General features: G+C 33.0%; 1 protein-coding gene across 1 annotated transcript in view; it reads right to left on the bottom strand.

Moving 5' to 3' along the window:
* LOC143228126 (uncharacterized) overlaps window positions 1–9,845 on the bottom strand; it is a 46,569-nt gene extending 36,724 nt beyond the window's left edge. Inside the window, exon 1 of the mRNA XM_076459445.1 lies at window positions 9,711–9,845. Coding sequence (XP_076315560.1) covers window positions 9,711–9,762 — 52 coding nt within the window. The 5' untranslated portion in view covers window positions 9,763–9,845. The remainder of the gene's footprint in view (window positions 1–9,710) is intronic.
* Window positions 9,846–21,501: the final 11,656 nt, after the last annotated feature.

Genomic DNA, 21,501 nt, shown 5'->3' on the forward strand with positions numbered 1-21,501 from the left:
AAGTTAACTCCATACACCCCAACATGAAGTTCACCTGTAAATACGAAAAAAATAACCAAATAACATTTCTCAAGATCATAAAAACTGATACATAATTCAGAACAGAAATCCATAAAAAATCACTCATACTGGACTATACATTTCCTGGGACTAAGCATATAAAACAACACAAAAACTCAACATATTAAGAAACCAAATAAACACAGACACAAAACTATGTTCACCTGATAAAATTAACGATGAAATCAACCAAATAAAACAATACTTCATCAACATCAACAAATTTCTTTCAAAAACCGTTGAAAAAATTATACGTACATACCTGGATCAACAACACGGTCAACAACAACTCAATGAAACAGTTAACTATAACACCTTACACTGTTGCATGCCGTATATTCCTAATGTTACCAAAAAAACAACGTTTGGAAAAATCTTACATCAAAACATAATATCCTAATAAACACTAAATTCATTGAAAAACCAGATACAAAACTAAAGTCCATATTGTGTAAAAACTACACAGACAGACACAACACGAACATTATTTATAAAATACAATGCAACAACGGCCACGACTTCGTCAATGGAGAAATAAGCAACAAAAAATAGAAATCAGATTCAAACAACAACAACGAAAAGCACCCACCAATGCACATTTTTGAACACTGTAAATCAAATAACTACAACCTAACCATAGAAAATACCAACATGCTAAGTAGGAAACAAATATAAACAAACGCAATATCAAAGAATCCATACTTATACAATAACTCAAATCACAATTAATCCAATATAAAGGAACATATATGTATATATATGTTAATTAATAACAAAACATCCAGCTTCAACGCCACTAGCATCTCGCATCCGTTTACACTCTCGTCCTTAAGGCATGTTCCCAGCAACGGTCAGTTGCAAACTTTGTTAACATGAAGATGACCTAAGAAGGTCGTAATGTTGTTCTACAGTTTATTCAATTAATGTTATAATACCCATACTAGTTGTCTTTGGAATACATTTATAAATTGTAATATTATGTAGAAAGGTTCTTCCAATTGTCTTTTTGTTTATTACCTTACTGACGAATAAGTACACATCATTACTGCTCTGGAAATCTCTCTGACTTTCTAGAACAAACTGAAGGAAATATATAGGTATATACATATAAAAGTCCAAGAAGAAACTTAAGTCTAACGATTGGAATTAAGATATTAAAAATTAGTTGTCAAATGACCAATTCTGGCTCCACTGGAACTAACGACTCCGAATGGTCAGGTGGTTAGAGAGTTCGAATCGTAATCTGAGGGTCATGGGTTCGAATTCCCGTCTCACGAAACATGCTCGCCCTTTCAGCCGCGGGGGCATTATAAGTGACGTTGAATCCCACTATTCGTTGGTAAAAGAGTAACCCAAGCATTGGTGGTGGGTTTTGGTTTAGCAGTGTAAGACCAGAAGGAAGGCAAGTAACGCAAATAGCCCTCATGTAGCTTCGCGCGAAATAAAAACAAACAAACCATTGAAACTGACCACTTAAAATATAACAACTTACATTCCAAATCTTCTGCTACGCAATCAATTAAGCAAACTGTTAAATTAAGCAAATATAGAAAAAGCTAGCACTTGTGCTGTTGAAAACGAAATATCTTATAGGAGCTTGAAAAATGTTGATTTAACCCCTCATAAATGTATCTCTATAGAAGTTTTCGAACATATACAAAACATTTTGTTTATTTGCTTTGAAGTTTTGAGCAAAGCTACACGAGGGCTATCTGCGCTAGTCGTCCCTAATTCAGCAGTGTGAGACTAGAGGAAAGACAGCTAGTCATCACCACCCACCGCTAATTCTTCGGCTACTATTTCACCAACGAATAGTGGGATTGACCGTCACATTATAACGCCCCAACAGCTGAAAGAGCGCGCATGTTTGGTGTGACGGGGATTCGAACCCACGACCCTCGGATTACGAGTCGAGTGCGTTAACTACCTGGCCCAGAATATTTTGAGTAATTTTTACTGATAAGTTAGTGTCTGTTGCAGGTGAGTACATACGTAATTTTAATAATTAAGTTTTGGTGGATATTTTGAACATCGTTTTAAAATTTTTGAAGTGCTGTGTAATATAATTAAGAAATCAGTTTGTTTCATACATTTAAGTACTGTAATGTTACTTCAAAGTATCATACATGGTTGAGTTATAACAGTTGTGAGGGCACATTTATTTCTAGCCGCACGTGATTCTAGTTCCATTTTTGTCAACTACGTTAAGACTTGTCAATGTAATTTTCCGATATAGTGTTATACTGTCAATTTTATTTCTATGGTTATGAATTATTTTGGAAAGTCTATAATTTCATCTTCGAGGCAGGCAATGCTAAACCCACTGGTAAACTAATGGTATACTATGTGAGCTAGTTACTCTGCTGCTTAGTTAGATATTGAAATAATAAGTTAGAGCAACCTTTATTACACTTGTTGTTTTAAGTGCAAAACTACACAATGAGCTATTTATATTTTGCCCTCCGCGTACATCTAAACCGATTTCTTACGTTACAAGCCCTCAAACTTACCACTAAGCCACCTGAAAGCAATCTCTCAACACAAATAATAAAATATGTTTGTTGAAATTATTGAAAGTAAATTGTGTATACACTACGTAGATGACCCTTCTTAAATTACATTATGAAACAAAATTTTTACTTTTTCTTGTTTCTGGACAGAAAGTGTTATTTTCCAATTGTTTATGCCTAAAGTAAATGGAAAAGACCTATTTTTCTCTTCAAACTTTGCCTTTGTGATCGGGCAGAGAATAACAAAAACATGACGGGAGACTATATTTGGGGGCTGATACGTGAAAGTGATTTACATTACAGTCACAAATCTCGAAAAACTACTTACTTCTAAACATTTTTATTCATTTCTGTATAACTTTAGTATACATGCATGTAAATCTTGATTCATATGTTGTTTTATTCAAACCTTATGTAAATGAAAATGTGCAAATTTGCCCGTTTTACATAGAAAATAGCTTAGTTTCTAAAGTTCATTATCCAGGTCACAAAAGCAAAGTTTGAAAGGAATAATGACCATTTTCTGTACTTTTACAACATAAGCAACTAAGAAATAACACGTACTATCCAGGAACAAAATTTCTGTTACATAATGTTATTATTCAGGATATGATGAGAGTTGCATCCAGTAGTAATGAATTTTATACAACTTGTTGACACTGTATCACGCGATGTTCTCGTTGTATATTTAGACAAAAGAAATTGTGTGTTGTAAATCTTTGGCTAGCTTCTATCCATATTGTGTGTACAGGAACTGTAATATTAAAAGTTTTCACTGTAAACTGTTTTACGTATATAACAGTAATCTTGGTGCAAACATTGTTAATTTCAGTGGATTCCTGTGGATTATTGTGGAGATAAAACGGAACAACTGGATGTCTTTCATAGTTCTCATAAACCGAATAAAGTCTGTGTGGAAATTGATTATTCACTCTTTTCATTTTGTTACATCTCACAGTATTTACAATTGCATTTCAGTTGACATACTACCCAGAGATCTTGACGAAAGGTTGTAATTAAACGCTTGCTATTGTGAGTTTAGACGAAGAGAAAGCTTTTGAATTATGTGTTTGGAGTTTGACTAATTTGTTTTATAGTCACACCGTCCTGCTTTAATATTCTCTTGAGAAACGACAGATCAACGTTACAAATTAAGAATCATTGTTGTTGATTAGTTTGTTCTATAGTCACACCGTCCTGCTCTAGATATTTCCTAAAGAAACGATATGTTAATTCTCCTTACGATTTACAATGATATTCTGATGTTTCGTTTTATAACTACTACTCTATTTACTTCCATTGCAATACTTTGTTGCCAAACGTCCGTCACTGAACAATTTCTTTTCACCTGAGGAAAAAGCTTAACCAATTGTAGAGTATCTGTTTATTCTATGGAAATGAATGAACACTTCTGATTCGCTGGGACGATATTAATATTAACATATCTTATATTCATTAAAAGAATGAAATTACTTGATCTGAAAGGAACTGGCATCAGTTGTCAGAACAATTTACCTCTCTTCCAAATATGTATTTAGAGCAACCACTCCTTTCTTATAGCTGGTACCTCATCGCCATAAACATTGTTGGTTAAAATTAAGATTGCTCTTTTCAAACAAAGTTATTTTATCATCATGTTATTTTATAGAGGCTTCTGATTATTTAGAATCAGCTCTTCCTCCTCTCAAGTTTAATTGTTTCCATTGTCATGGTTAGGTAATTTAGCATTCACTGCCGATAACTTCATAAACTCCATTTTTAAAGTGGTCATCAAGAAGACAGTGCGAGGATGATTTCAAAATATCTCTCTTTTTGATGTTCTGATCACAGTACTTTGTCCTTTTCCGAAACGTTTACTGGTATGTAATCCTGATGTTTTCACTCTATAAAGGCCTGTATGATTTGAGAATCATTATTTCCTTGTGTCAGTGGTTTTAATTAATGTTCCTGTTGACAGATGCTGCTCTGAACTGTCCTTTAAGATTTTGCTCTCAATATAAAGAATCACACACCACATTTTATAGCTGGTTCAGTACAATATTCAAAACAGAAGCATTGTTGTCATATATTTATCAGAATAACGTTTTTAAACACACTCGCTCGGCAAAGCTAGATGGTTAGGGTACTCGACTTGCAATCTAAGAATCGTTGGGACGTTATAACGTGACAGTGAATCCCACTAGTCGTTGATAAAAGAGTAGCTCAATAGTTAGCATAGGGCGTTGATGACTAACTATCTTCCCTCTAGGCTTATACTGCTAAATTAGGAATGGCTAGCGCAGATAGCTCTCGTGTAGCTTTGCGTAATATTCAAAACAAATCAAAGAAACTAAAAACACCAGATATAATATTTTCTAATGCTTCATCTCGTCAAAATGTTGAGACTACGGTGAAATCAAGTTACGTTTTATCAGAAACAAATGCTTAAATGATGTAGATTCTATTTTTCCTTTTGATATTTGATAATAGTTCAGTTTCAGTTAACAATGTTTTATTTACTTGTATTCATTGTTATCTTGTTGAAAATAAAAGTTAACTTGTTATTTCACGTTTGATATTCACGTTTCATGTTCTTTTACTCTCTTGCGAATGGGGGCTGGAGATAATGATACAGTTTATTGGCTGAATAGAGAAATGTAGCAATTCATTCATGTTTCTTATGTGGTTAAATGGAAAAGGGAGTATCCAAGTGGTTAGTGAAATTCACACTTTATGGTTGTAGGTGCTTAAGAATGGTGAAGGAGGAATCCCACTATTCAGGTAAATAAAAGTAGCTCAAGATGTGGTAGTGGGTGATGGTGACATGTTATCTTCCCTTTAGTCTATTAGTTCAAAGTTAGGGAACGCTATACGTAGACAGCTGATGTGTAGTCTTGCATGGAAGGTTCCAAATATGTCAACGATGATTTTTTAAAATAAAACCAAGTTCACACCTTCCCGACTTGTATATTTTATAATATAGAGATGGTACAATTATACATATGTATTTTAGATATGGTGTTGACCTGGCATGACGAGATGGTTAAGGCACTCAACTCGTAATTCGAGGGTCGTAGGTTCGAATCCCCGTCACACCAAACATACATGCTCTTTTAATTCCACTATTCGTTGGTAAAAGAGTAGTCCAAGAGTGGGGTTGGTGATGAGTGGTGATGACTAGCTGCCTTCCCACTCATCTTACACTGCTAAATTAGGGACGGCTAGCGCAGATAGCCCTGGTGTAGCTTTGCTCGAAATTCAAAACAAACGAAAGCAAACGATATACATGTAGATTTTTATGTTATTCATAATTTGAGAAAAATATATTCTGTTCTTAGGGAAAGAAAGGATCTGATTGTTGCTGAAGTATACTGTTGGTAGAACGAAACAGGAGTCTCACACCTTTGACGTTAGTGCAACTGATAATGTTTTGTTTCAAATCAGTTCCTAATTTACGATACAAAAGGTGGGGATCCTAAACTTCAAAGTTTCAAAATTCGAGTTTCGATATACAGCTTAAACCATTGCAGGCTTTCGGATGTAGGATCATAACGATTAATCCCAGTATTTATTTAAGAGTAGACTAACATAAGGCGACAGGTGCTGCAAGTTGTTTTCCCGTCCCTGATAAGCACTTCTAAGTTAGGGATGCCAGTATCAGAGTTAATGACACAGTCGTTTAAGTCATGTGTTGTATAATGTACCACTCAGACTGAATATACAAAGCATCGATATTGCACGTGACGAAACTGATAAATAGATTTATTGATGAATGTATTCTCCATAAGTATCAGGAAAAACGGAATATTTATTATGAAAACTGGTGTCCTTTACTTTATGTTTATCTAACAACTCAACATTTTACTTTTATTTATTTTTAAGTTGTAATTATATGGTGTTTTGAAAATGTAACAGTTCTGAATTATTGCTTGTTAATGTGATACACTATAAACCCTGTATTGTGAACTTGTTAGTTAGCAAAAAATATTTGTCTGTAATTAAGAATTTTTTCAAAACAACAGTTTCATATATGTCCTGTGCTATTTGTATTAGTTTCATCATTTTTCTCAACATAAAATCTTCAATTTGCGTAAAACGTTTGATCTTAAGCTCCTATTCAGACAAAATTTATTGAAACGTTTGTTTTTAGAACAAAGTCACATTAGGCTATCTGCTGTGTCCACTGCGAGAAATCGAAGCCTGTACTTTAGCGTTAAGTCCGTTGGTCCACCGAAGAACTAATCGAAGAAGTACTTTTATCGTTAAACCTTATATGTAGTAAAATGCTAGCTTTCACTAACATTTCACTGAACGTAAACAAAACTACGAACTGAAATAGATATCTAATTTTAAAAATTTATATATATATATATTAAGGTTTCCAATACAGCACTTCACATGTTATTTTAGTAATTCTATAGGGCTGAAAGGTAGAAAATAAACTGTATTAGGTATTAGAGATGAAGGTGCAGTTCACGTTTTATATATGACTAAAACCGAGTGAGACAGGTGTATCCTCGCTGGACCTTTATATCTCGACTGACACGACCTCTGTTATCAGATATCTTTCACTTTTTTGTCATCACCTCTTTTTTACGTACCGTTTCTGTAATCATAAGAAGAATCGGTGTCTATCTCTTTTCACCCGTTTTTGGTTTTATTTACTTGACTTATGAAATAAGTTTCAATCATATATAAAACTAAATCACATAAAATAGTTTTATTTTCTTCCTGCTGTGGTTAAGTAAGATGCCTGCCGGGACTTGATAGAAAGTCCAGCGTTTCGTGGAAAGTAATGCCTCCGATTAAACACCCTACAAGTTTAACTATATTCAATGACATAAATTATCGTTTACGTATCCGTTCCAAGTAAAGTGTATCGTGAAAACTGATGATAATAGTAGCTACTATCATTGGAATGCATTTCTTTAATTTCTTTTACACAACTTTTGTACTAGTTCTGAATTATTTCACTCCAAACCTTCGAGTTGCATTGTCAGAGATCATGATGAATTTCACATGATGAAATATGATTTTCTAACTACATTATACATAAGTTACTGTTGCGAATTATTACTGTTCACTTCTGTCGATATTTAACACGAAGAGAAGAACCCAAGATTGTTTAAAACTTTGTTATTACAGCGCGACTACTTTTTATGTTTAATTTTTAGCTGTATTTCACTTTTTAATTAACTACACAAGAAGGATTTTGAAAAATCAATAACGCCACGAGTGATTAAAAAAGTCCAGCTTGAGCTTTTTAATTCTTTTTTCTTATAGAATGGTCCTTATAGCATACTTTTAACAACGTAAATGTTCCTAGGCTCTGACAGAGAGACTCTTGATTTATTATTTCAAGAGACTTTCTAGTATGAACGAGTAAGAATTTTCTAAAGTGTAACCAGTAGATTATTAAACACCTATGTAGGATCATAACTCGGTATCGGAGTGGATTCTAATTTTATTTGTTTTGTTGAATTTTCGTACAAAGCTGCTCAAAAGCAGCCTCCGTTAGCCATCCCGAATTTGATGGGGCTGTTCTTTAATAAAGAACAATGGGATTGACCGTAACATTATAAAAAAAACATGGGTGAAAAGAGCCAACATTTTCGGTAACTGGTTTCGATCCCACGAGCAACATATTGCAAGTCGAATGCCATAATCATCACCAGACTTGAAAGGGATTTAATATTGAAAGACAATTTTTCTAATTCCCACTCTAACAACCGTGTAGTGATTTTTAATAGGCCTAAAGCAGGACTGTTCTGCATGAGTTTGCGATCATTATCCTCTGAGAAAGTTTATTATGTTATCATGAATTTCATGAGACATAAAACCTTCTTCCACCAGTTTTTTGGGTATGTAAATATAGTATTTTGTTACGTGTTTTTGTTGTTGTTTTGTTTTTGGTAACCAGTAATTCATTTGAGTTCTTGTTCAAAATCGCAAATGCGCAGAAGCAAACAAAGCAGTAGTGTGTTAAGGTAGTGTGCTAAACAATATCTTTTTGACAGCAACGTAAATAAGTGAAACTTCTGTTAATCTAAAGCGTGTATGAACCTCATAGATTTGCTAATATTAAACAAGATCTTCAAGCCAAAAAAGACTTCACAGAACACAGATATATAACCATGGATACAAGACTTAAATAAGTAATGCTATTATTATTTGAGCTATAATTGCCTAGACTTAAAGAGAGATAGATAGCAAGCAGCAAGCACATGTAAATATTCAATGTGGAAAGCCTACTCAGTGAAAGTTGTTGACTCAAACCAAAGCTACATAATTACGAAATTAAACCCTAAATTTTAGCACTGTAAATCTGCAAACTTACTGCTGACCTATCTAGCGACCCCAATAAAGCATGAAACGTTCACCAACTTAAACAGATATGTTTAGAATACAATTTTTTTTTTTTTACTAAGCACCGAAATTTGATCTTTGTTTGATTAATATTTGTTGCAAAATGTTTCTGGTTTTTGGTTGTACAGCAATAAAAAAAAAATCCATCAAACAAAGAAAACTATTTTGTGCACTGTATCAAGTTTGTTTATGTTCTTGTTTAACCACAAAATTGCAGAAAAGGTTAATTATGTTGTACCCATCTAGAAATTGAGTCCCATATTTTGGCGTTGTAAGTCCTCAAACTTGCCACGTTTGGGATCTATATTATTTTTGTTATATGTCAATGTAGCTTTTACATATTTACCAATCATGAGCTTCCTTTCTAGTTAATAATGGTGGACTAAAAGAAATATAAGAGTTCTATAGGAGGAAATGACAAAGAACTGTAAAACATAATACATTGTATAATGTTGAAAACTAGAAAATTTTTGTATTTATTTTTGGATATTTTTTTTTATAAATTTTCGTTTGTTAAAATTAAATGAATGTAACCTATAGTAAAATATTTAGGTTATTAAGTTTGATTGATATCAATACTTACTTTTTATATAATTTGTAAAACGTAAACTTTTCCAAACTACTATGATTCTGAAACTCACTAGATCGTAAAAGCATTATATCTTTAACTGTCAAGCACACTCTCAGAAAACCTAAACTGCAATGTCTCACCACATTTGTTTTTCTCTGTCTGAACAAATTATAGTTTGTTACTTGAAAAGCGTTCTCCATAAAATACTAATATTTATAACCTACCTTCAGCTGAAGCGACTACTACATGAAAGAGACACAATATCGTCAGCCTCATTGATGCATTCGTTTCCACGTGGGCACGGGAACAAGACTGAAACTTGCACGAGGAACGCGAGAGCTAGATCGGTCAGTATTACTTCTACGGGATACTCGTGAATTATGGATTTGTTTGGGGTAGTTCACTCTAGACGTCGGGTAGCTGCTCATCGACTAAGTTGAGAGAACCGAGATACTCGAAGCGGAAAGTATTTGAAATTCTAGTATGACACCACTTAATCAGTTGCTATAATTCGTCATGTTGAATACGTACGAGTGCTAGTATATTATGTCCTTCACAATATCAAGAAATTGTGTAAAATAAAATAAAATAATCCGAAATACGAATTTCTTCTAGACTTAACAAGGCCTGGTGGTTAACGTGCCGGATTGCGGATCAGAGATTCCGAAAACAACGTCATCGATGAAGAAAGAAAAACGTCTGCTCCTCACTTTAAAGCCGTGTGTGCGTTATAAGAGTGACTTTAAACTCCCGCTATACAATATCACAAAAGTAGTCCAAGAGATGGCGGTTGGTGATTAAATTAGCTGCCTTTTCTCTTTTCTATTGTTTCAGTATTTTTACACAAAATTCAAAATACAAACTTTTTAAACTTTTTTTTCTTCGAGATTGAGTTTGGTTATCATTGATATTACTCCTTGTTTCCTCTATATGTTGGAAATAGACAAAGATATTTTATAAAAAGAGAGAGAGAGGTGAAAATATCAAAATTATACTATTTTGTTGTGCATTTCATCGAAACTGTTCATCTGTAAGGTATAATAGCTCTTGGCTTTTTGCGTTAATGGTTGTTATTCGTCAGATGAAGGAGTTTATTTTTCATGCTTTTACAGATTAGTTTGGTTTATTTTCAATTTCGCACAAAGTTACTAGAGAGCTGTATGAGCTAACTGTCTCTAATGTGTAACTATAGGCTAGAGGAAGGCAGCTAGTCGACACCTTTCAAAACCTTCTCTTTAGCTACTCTTTTACCAATGAATAGTAGATTGATCGTCACATTACATCTCCTCCACGGCTAAAAGAGTGAACATCTTCGGTGACAGAAACTCGAACATGTGACCCGTATATTACGTATCAAACACCCTATTATTGCTCCATGCCAGGCCGACGTCAACAAATAAAAAAAAAATGATATAAGCATCATTCCTTTAAAAATCACCCTTACTGAAAATTTTGGCAAAGAGAAGATATTGTTTGAATTTTGCTCAAAGGTACACGATGGCCATCTGCGCTAGCCGTCCCTAATTTAGCAATGTAAGACTAGAGGGAAGGCAGCTAGTCATCACCACCAACCTTCAACTCTTGGGCTACTATTTTACCAAGGAATAGTGGGATTGACCGTCACATTATAACTCCCCCATGGCTGAAAGGGCAAGCATGTTTGGCGCGACGGGGATTAGAACCCATGACCTTCAGATTACGAGTCGCACGCCTTAACACGCTTGGCCATATCGGGCCATGAGGTTTAATCAAGATACTTAAAGGCCTCATTACTTTTAGTTTTGAGATCGATTGTGTTGATATAACAGTTTTAGTGAGCACATAAGTTAAACAGTAAAAGTACATTGGTACTAAATTATTATTATTTATTGTTTTGATGCCTATTTAATATCTTTCTAAGTGACAAAAGAAGGGACATATCTATGGTAATATTTTCCAACAAGAAAGTAATGAAGCTATACCAGTTTATGACAGAAACAGTGAAATGTTGTCACTTGTTTAACTAAGATAAGAGTAATCTACGAGAATACTGAGCTATTACACCAACCACTAGATATCTTAAGTTCAAAACAGACTTACGTCAGTAACAATATATAACAATAATATGAAAAATTCGAGATTTTTGTATGCGTGTATGTAGTTTCATATAATTTTAATTTAATACTATTAGTTTAAAATAAATATGTATTTAAATTAAATATGATCCATAATTCGCTGATTTCAGAACCATATTTCGCACGCCTTAAGACGCTTGGCCATGCCGGGTCGCTTGAAACTTACACCATCAGATTATCCTGAATCATTTGAGTTTTCTCTGGTAGCAAATATTTTGTTATCAGTTTGTTTTGTTGCTTGACATTTCCCTCATAATACATAGAACATATTTTGTGTGCAAGCTTACGACGCTAAAAATTGGGTTTCGTTATCCATGATAAAAAAAAAGGGCATGGAAAACCCATTGTGTAGCTTTGTGCTGAACCAAAACACAAAATTCTACCTTTATATATATATAAATATATTGTGTTGTTATGTTCTTAAGAAAATATTTTAATAAAAATGATCAGGTAAAGGGCAGTGTAAAGAGTCAATTTATAAATATTGCGAAAGTTTTGATACAACAGGTATGGACTTTAGTCTCATAGTAACAACAATAAAAATGTGTCGTTTTTGTGGTATTGGTTTCTGTTTCTTTGAAGTGGGTTGTACTAATGATTACTGGTTTATAATATTCGTAAATTGCCTCCAAATGTTTTAACTAGAGTGTTATTTGATGCCCTTACAATGGTACAACGATAAGTTTGCGAAATTACAAGACTATAAATCGGGGTTTGATACCCGTGGTGGGCAGAGCTCAGATGACCGATTGTGTAGTTTTGTGCTTAGTTACAAACAACCAAACAAGTTATTTTGGTTAGCTATACCAATAATAACAGTATCCCAAATTATTCAGAAGATATTTCCAAACGCGCGTTAGAATCTTCAAAACTACTATGGAATTTTCATTTCCTACCACATAAAGTACGTTGATGAAATGAGGGCTTGGTCTGAATGCGGGTTTAAAAACTTTCAAAAATTTAGCACGAAAACGAATGAGTTTAAAACATTTACTAATAGTTCGTTTCTTAACGTTTCTTTTGATCTTGTAATTTCATATTGCCTGCTAAATCTACTTCCACCTTATCTTTTAAACTTTCAACAGATCTTGGTAGGAGCACCATGCTTAACTAGCTGTCCCTAATTTAGCAGTGTAAGACTAGAGGGAAGCAGCTAATGATCATCACCCTTCGCCAACTATTGGGCTAATTTTTTGCCAACGAATAGTGGGATTGACTGTCACATTATAACGCCCCCACGGCTGAAAGGGAGATCAAGTTTGGTATGATGGGGATTCGAACCCACGACCATCGGATTACGAGTCGAGTGCCTTAACCACGTGGCCATGTCAGGCCTGTCCTCCAGGATTCGAGTTTACGAAAAAGTTTTTGTAACTTCCATATATACATACAATATGCCATTCAATAGGTGGCACCATATTGTATTTATTATTTCGGTCACATACATAAATAGATACATGCATATACGCTACGTCCATTTTAGTAAGATAATAACATGAAGGATTTCAGAAGGCAAACAGCATTCCTAAGAACAGTTCAGCTCAATAATTAAACAGGAAGTTGATGCTCGCAATATTATTGATGTTCTTTTCCGCCAAAATGTAAGCTTTTGTTTACTTTAGATTATGTTGAATTTCGCACAAAGCTACTCGAGGGCTATCTGTCCTAGCCGTTCCTAATTTAGCAGTGTAAGACTAGAGAAAAGGCAGCTAGTCATCACCACCCACCGCCAACTCTTAAGCTACTCTTTTACCAACGAATAGTTGGATTGACCACTATATATATCACTGTTCCTTTTGTATTAGTGATTTATAGTGTACACGTTCCTATTGGAACCTATTGGGCTGATATGCTACAACTTAATGTTATTTCAACATTAATAGAACTTATTAGGCTGATCTATTACGGCTTGATATTTGTTCCCAGCATTAACTGTGTGTGTTTCAAAGAGACATAAAGCTTCAGCGCTGTATCAATGAAGCTCATTGCAATAAAGAATAATAAACGACGCTAGTTTATAATTATTTTCTCTAGATGGCGCCTAATAGTATAAGTAAATATTTGAACCAAACCAATACTACTAGAAAAAACATAGTGACCAAGCAAACTATTTGATATATAATTTTAGAATTTAAGGACCTATGTGCAAAACTAAGGTAAAAATCTATAATCAGTGACAATTATAACAAGAAATATATAAACTACACTATGTACCAATTTTTTATTTTTTCTTGTTCCTGGGCAGAAAGTGTTATTTCTCAATTGCTTATGCCTAAAGTAAATGGAAAAGACCTATTTTTCTCTTCAAACTTTGCCTTTGTGACCTGGGAGCGTATAATGAAAACATGATGGGAGACTATATTTGGGGGCTGAGACGTGAAATGATTTACATTACAGTCGCAAATTTCGAAAAACTACTCTCTTCTAAACATTTTGGGCCCGGCATGGCCAAGCGTGTTAAGGCGTGCGACTTGTAATCTGAGGGTCGCGTGTTCGCATCCCGGTCGCGCCAAACATGCTTTCCCTTTCAGTCTTGGGGGCGTTATAATGTGACGGTCAATCCCACTATTCGTTGGTAAAAGAGTAGCCCAAGAGTTGGCGGTGGGTGGTGATGACTAGCTGCCTTCCCTCTAGTTTTACATTGCTAAATTAGGGACGGCTAGCACAGATAGCCCTCGTGTAGCTTTGTGCGAAATTTTAAAAACAAACAAACTAAACATTTTTGTTCATTTTTGTATAGCTTTAGTATAAATACATGTAAATCTTGATTCACATGTTGTTTTATTCAGACCTTATGTAAATTAAAATGTGCAAATTTGCTCGTTTTTACAAGGAAAATAGATTAATTTCTAAATTTCGTTATCCAGGTCACAAAAGCAAAGTTTGAAAGGAATAATGGTCATTTTCTGTATTTTTACAACAGAAGCAATTAAGAAATAACACATACTATCCAGGAACAAAATTTGTGTTATACAGTGTTATCAGCAAACCTTCTCACATAATAAGGTGGTTAAGGTACTTGACTAGTAATCCAAGAGTCGCGAGTTTGAATCCCCGTCGCAACAAATATGCTCGCATTTTCAGTCGTGATGGCGTTATAATGTGACAGTCAATCCCACTATTCGTTGGTAAAAGAGAAGCCAAAGAGTGACGGTAGGTTCTGTCTTCTCTCAAATCCTACACTGTTAAATTAAGGACGGCTAGCTCAGATAGCCCTGGTGTATCGCTGCTCGAAATTCCAACTAATCTAACACGATAAATATTTATTTTTCAAATGAGCACAAGAAAAGCTTTGAGATTTAATTTGTTGTTATTCGTGATTAATACACATCATGGCAGATTGTTTGGCAAGGTAGAATGGCAAACAAATAATTAGAATCTGAATATCAAAGATAAAGCTGCAAGGAAATCTGGGTAGAAAAGCAATTACCTATTAGTTTCACAGATCGTAATGCTGCTCCAGTTAAACCTGTGTTTGACGAACGAGCTGTCGAAGGTTTAAGTGCATGTTCGTATTCCTATCATTGGATCTAATGTGCATCTTAATTGATGAGGGGGCTTCTTTGCATTTACCTATTTAGTACTGCAGTATATACTGGAGGACTGTTCTGGGAGCACATTCTTGTGTTTATGTATTTACTCAAAATAAAAATACCTGGAGAATAAAAGAGCTTCTCAGTTTATAAACTTAATAAAAAGAAATTCAGCCTTACAATTAGTGTTTGTTTAAAATAAATCAGGTTTTTCAGTACGTGAGTAACGTTCAGACACAATGCGTTATTTTAAAATTAATATTACTGTGTATAATGGCAATATTGGATTACTGTCTAATATGTGAAATAGCAAAGAACAGATCGGTAACGTTACATGTGTTATCAATGTTTTCTGTCGTAACACAAGAGAAGCTGAAAAGGCTAAAAATTTACAAAAATTGCAACAACAGAATGTATAAATGTTTCAAACAATTTTGAAGAAATATGGTTCTGAAATCAGTGAATTATGGATCATATTTAATTTAAGTACATATTTATTTTAAACTAATAGTATTAAATTAAAATTATATGAAACTACATACACGCATACAAAAAAACTCAATTAAACTCTCAAAATGTGGTTTTGGTGCTAATGAAAAAAATCTTCCAAAACAAATCTATATTTGCTAAATGCTATTTTTTTCTTGTTTATTCTTTAAAACATATTTTCCAACATTTTAATGAGATCTAGGACACTTTGTGTAATTCCTAAAACAACATTAAATAATGTTGTTCAAATAATTCTAATAATTCGTTAGTTGATGTCTGATCAGTCATACCTAAATCTGTCAACCACTGAACAGTTTAAGTCAGTGGAAGCGGTTACAGAGAAAAGAAAAATGTATTTTATTCGTCGCATCCCCGTCGCGCCAAACATGCTCGCCCTCCCAGCCGTAGGGCCTTTATAATGTGCGGTCAATCCCACTATTTGTTGGTAAAAGAGTAGCCCAAGAGTTGGCGTTGGGTGGTGATGACTAGCTGCCTTCCCTCTAGTCTTACGCTGTTAAATTAGGGACGGCTAGCACAGATAGCCCTCGAGTAGCTTTGTGCGAAATTCAAAAACAAGCAACAAAAAAACATTTTATTCGTTAACTTCTTTAGTTCATATTGATGTATAAAAGACCCATGGATCTCAACAAATAATTTACCTTGAGTCATTCGAATGACAAGTGAAGCATAGATTTTCCTAATGTTACCTTATGGACCGAGAATGACAATAACATACAGTATACTATGTTTCACAGAAAATCTTTCTTTCTCAACTTCAATTGTCATCACTCCAAAGCCTCAAAGAAAGGTACAATTACTGGAGGATGCAAAATAATCAACCGCATTTGTTTTAAACCAAACACTACTCCCTGTGAACTAAAATCACTCCTTTTGAGCAACGAATATCTATCTACCTTTTCACATCGAACAAATTTTCAAGAACTATGATGCACAGAAATCAACATTGCAACTCCAACATAAAAAAACACAAGTCAAACGAAGTGGGGAAAAGGCAAGTTTCCAAAGATAATAAAAAATACTTTATGGTATCTCTAATTGACGTAATTATCTCCAATAAAATAAAAACTATAATCAGAAAATCTGACTTGCCTATTAAAGTTATAGAACGGCCAGATCTAACCCTAAAACTCAACTTTCGAAATCCCGGTATTCTTTCCTACAATGTGATAAAGTCAACTGTCATATATATATATATAAAAAAACGTGTTCACAATCTAAAGAATGTTGTCTTGTCTCTGTTGTTGTTTACCGGCTTACACATATTAATGACTGTCTGCTATCATACGTATACTGGGGAACATGAAAAAACCCTACACACGATACGATAACACATTGATTATCTTTATAAACACTAATGTAAAAGTAGCACAGTTGTAAATCATTGTTAATTAATTATGAACAAATAACACATAACTTGAAACAACCATTATCTGAACAAATCCTTGAGATAGCTATCAAGTTCACCGGCAGAAAATTTTAAAAAAGCTCGTCTCATCAAACAACTACGACCACAAAAGAAAAGGAACAAATAATATAATTATTTTATTTTTTCACCTCATACCTTGTTATTTAAATATATATGTAATTGGGATAACACTTTTGTTCACTATAAGTAGCAGTTTCTTATTTCAACAATAAGCTTTACTGTTCAATATGACAAATGTACGCTGTGTAAGTGCGCGCTAGAGATTTGAATAGAATTAGTTAAACCTATTGAAGCTTTGCGTTATCAGTTACGGTTTGTGTTTTAGCGGAACGTTCCTAAAGAATCTGTAAAGCAAAACGTTGAGTGTCCAACTAAAGTAAAATAACAAATTTGGTGTTATAAGGTTGTTTGTTACCAGAATTTAAAAAATATCTTTTATTTTCATTGCTTTTGCGTCACAGTTTTCTTGTCCTTCTTTTATTTGATCAAAATGTTTCTGTACCATATGTCTTTCTTCTCGTTACATCTAAAATATTTAAATTTGATACAAACATTACACTTCCTAGTCTTAAATATTTAAATTTGATACAAACATTACACTTCCTAGTCTTAAATATTTACATTTGATACAAACATAACACTTTCTAGTCTTAAATATTTAAATTTTATGCAAACATTACACTTCCTAGTCTTAAATATTTAAATTTGATACAAACATTACACTTCCTAGTCTTAAATATTTAAATTTGATACAAACATTACACTTCCTAGTCTTAAATATTTACATTTGATGCAAAAATAACACTTCCAAGTCTTAAATATTTAAATTTGATGCAAACATTACACTTCCTAGTCTTAAATATTTAAATTTGATACAAACATTACACTTCCTAGTCTTAAATATTTAAATTTGATGCAAAAATTACACTTCCTAGTCTTAAATATTTAAATTTGATGCAAACATTACACTTCCTAGTCTTAAATATTTAAATTTGATACAAACATTACACTTCCTAGTCTTAAATATTTAAATTTGATGCAAACATTAACACTTCCAAGTCTTAAATATTTAAATTTGATGCAAACATTACACTTCCTAGTCTTAAATATTTAAATTTGATACAAACATTACACTTCCTAGTCTTAAATATTTAAATTTGATACAAACATTACACTTCCTAGTCTTAAATATTTAAATTTGATACAAACATTACACTTCCTAGTCTTAAATATTTACATTTGATGCAAAAATTACACTTCCAAGTCTTAAATATTTAAATTTGATGCAAACATTACACTTCCTAGTCTTAAATATTTAAATTTGATACAAACATTACACTTCCTAGTCTTAAATATTTAAATTTGATGCAAACATTACACTTCCAAGTCTTAAATATTTAAATTTGATGCAAACATTACACTTCCTAGTCTTGCACTTGCAGTTGAAACTGGAGTAAAAATACCTTTTGGACATTCTCCGAGTGTAGAGTTACTAGTTTATCACTGAAAACAGGGGCACTTGTAACAGACGCCACCAAGTGATGTTAGGGGTAAATCATTGTTCTCTACCAGAAGGCCTGTTACTACAGGCAGGTTGTGGTACTAAGATTTATAAGAATATATTTAATCATACCTTTAAACTTCCTTATCTTTTATATTTCCACTTGTTCGTTACGACTCAATATTTATGAATTTGTTTAGTTTCTAAATGAGAGTCCGTTGTAATTCAACAATCGGTCAGAAGTTCAGACAGTGTTGATAGGTTTAGAATATTTTTTAAAATGAAAGATCTATTCAGTTTTAATTTATATCTACATAAACACGTGAAATTTATGAAATTTCATTATTACAAATTATGTGATAAAAATCGATTCAATTCTACTTTTATCAACTATTTAAACGTGTGAAATGTATATTTCTTTATACACTAGTTGTTATCTTAAATATCTCATATTATAAAGTTTCGCAAATGTTTTTAAACAGTGTTGCTATATATTAGATAACGTTTTCAAATACAGTATGTTGAAGTCATTCACAGCCATATGAGAATAGTTTTCTAACGTTTTGAGAGCCAACTCACCCTATAGTTGTATCCCTGGGATGCTGGACTGTAACAAAGACAAAATAATCAGACTTTTGAAAGTATAGTATGTAACCAATAACTTGATTATATGTTAGTCTACGTCATTCAAATAATTCGATAATAGTAAGAACAAGCCCAGTATTAGTGCAATATACCAACATAGTAGTCTACTCAATATTATAAAGAACATGTGCCCACATATTGACTTCTATCGCTAAATATATAAATGATTGTTGTTAATAGTGACTTTACTATAAACCCACAAAAACGTGGAGAGTTAATCTTGAAAACTGTATTCCCTGAACTATAATGTGATTAAGTTATAGGGTGAACTGAGAACCTGTGTATCATTTTCAAATGTCAAACTTTTGACATTTAACAAAACAGATATAAACTTCTAATTTTTCAGTTTTAAATATTCATCTAACTGACTTTTCTATAAATGCGAATAAAAGCTAATTAAAAAAACCAAATTAGTAAAATTTAAGCACTCACTTTTGTTGGACTGATTAATATTAATTATAAAGTGAAATGATTGAAGAATTATAATTAAAAGTTGGCCATTCATCTGTGTATTTTGAAAACAAAACTACTAAATTTAAATAACGTAGATAAAGTTGTGAGTGCTTTTTGAGGTTAAATCTGTAATTGACTGTTTTGTTGAAATATTATACATGCTGACCATATGAGTGATCATATGATGACCTCCTAAAACATGAACTTAATGTTAGGCAATCTCAAAGTTTCAAGAAATTTTAATCTTCAAGAGAGTGGATGTAAAAATAGTAAGTGATTTATTATTATTATTTTAGTTGTATCGTAATTAATTAATTAATTACTAGGATTATAATGTAATGAAATCTAATCATGTGACTCGCGTATTTTTAATCTTAACAAAAACAATTGGGAAGTTTGTAATATATTTATGTGAAATTGTTTTCTTGGAAAAAAATATTTTAGACAGTTAGTACGTAACATGTGTAAGTGTTATGACACTGATTGTAAGTGTAATAATTCCTAATGGAAATATTTAATGAAACAAAACCTTTGCTCTCTCTTTGATTTAAAGGTGTTGTAAAATAAACCAATCGGTGTCGCTAGATATATCGCAACTGTCGCGTGGCTGACAATGACCTCTTGACACAGTATTTGAAAACTTGTTTGATGTACAGCAATACTGTTATATACATTTTCAAAACATTATAGCAAGATATTTAAAATAATAATTAGATATTATTCTACAAAGAAATATCATACATTTCATCAATTGAAATAGTTATTAAAATTAAATCGAAATTACCCCCTCCATCCAAGTGGCACAGCGTTATATCTGCTAGAAGTTCGACAACTGTGATGGGCAGAGCACTGATAGCCTCTTGTGTAGTTTTGCACTTAACTCCAAATAAACAATTGAATTTTGTTATATTATTGGTTGTATTGTATAATGAAGTCTTTATATTTCACATGTTTATGTAATTATAAATTAGAACTGAATAGATCTTTCATTCTGAAAATTATTCTAAGCCTACTGACACTGTGTCAATTTCTGACTGATTGTTCAAATACATAAATGAGACTCTGCCATTTATAAACTGTATAACTTTCATATTCAGATGTAATTAACAAATAGTAATATAAAAGGTCAGAAAATGTAAAAGTATGATTAAATATATATATATATATATATCGACCTTAGTAACACAATCTGCCCATAGTACGGCATTCTGGCATCGAACTATAATATCACCCCTTCTTAAGATGGCTGCACCTTCTGATACGACTCCATGGAACTATGACTTCATCATTTCTAACAAATATATGAAAACCCTCCTTTCCATAAAAAATTTCTCAACTCAAACCAGCCGTTTTTACATATATACACTGCTCGCCAAAATCTTAAGGCCAATGAACATAAAGAAAAAATATGCATTTTGCATTGTTAGACTCAACCACTTATTTGCGTAGAGGTTCAAAAGATGAAAATAAGGAAAGGGAAATAAAAACCTTTTTAGCATTTAATAGGGAAAATGTGAACACTATGAAATTAGCCTAAATACTACCTGGTCAAAAGTTTAAGACCGTACGAAAAAGAAGTCCTAAACAGGGTAGGAAATGCTCAACAAGAGGTCTCAGTAGTGAGTTGCACGGTCGTCATTGCGAATATCTTCAAACATTCACTTTGTCATGGTCGATATAAGCGTTCGCAAAAGCTGGCTAGAATGTTATTCCAAGTGGTGAAGATGACTTCACGAAGATCATGCACTGTTTGAAATTAACGTCCATTTCTATAGACTTCCCTTGCCATCCACCTCGAAGCATTTTCAATTCGATTCAGTTCGGGAGAAAATG

This window comes from Tachypleus tridentatus, chromosome 10, assembly GCF_004210375.1.
Source record: "Tachypleus tridentatus isolate NWPU-2018 chromosome 10, ASM421037v1, whole genome shotgun sequence".
Taxonomy (NCBI): Eukaryota; Metazoa; Arthropoda; class Merostomata; order Xiphosura; family Limulidae; genus Tachypleus; species Tachypleus tridentatus.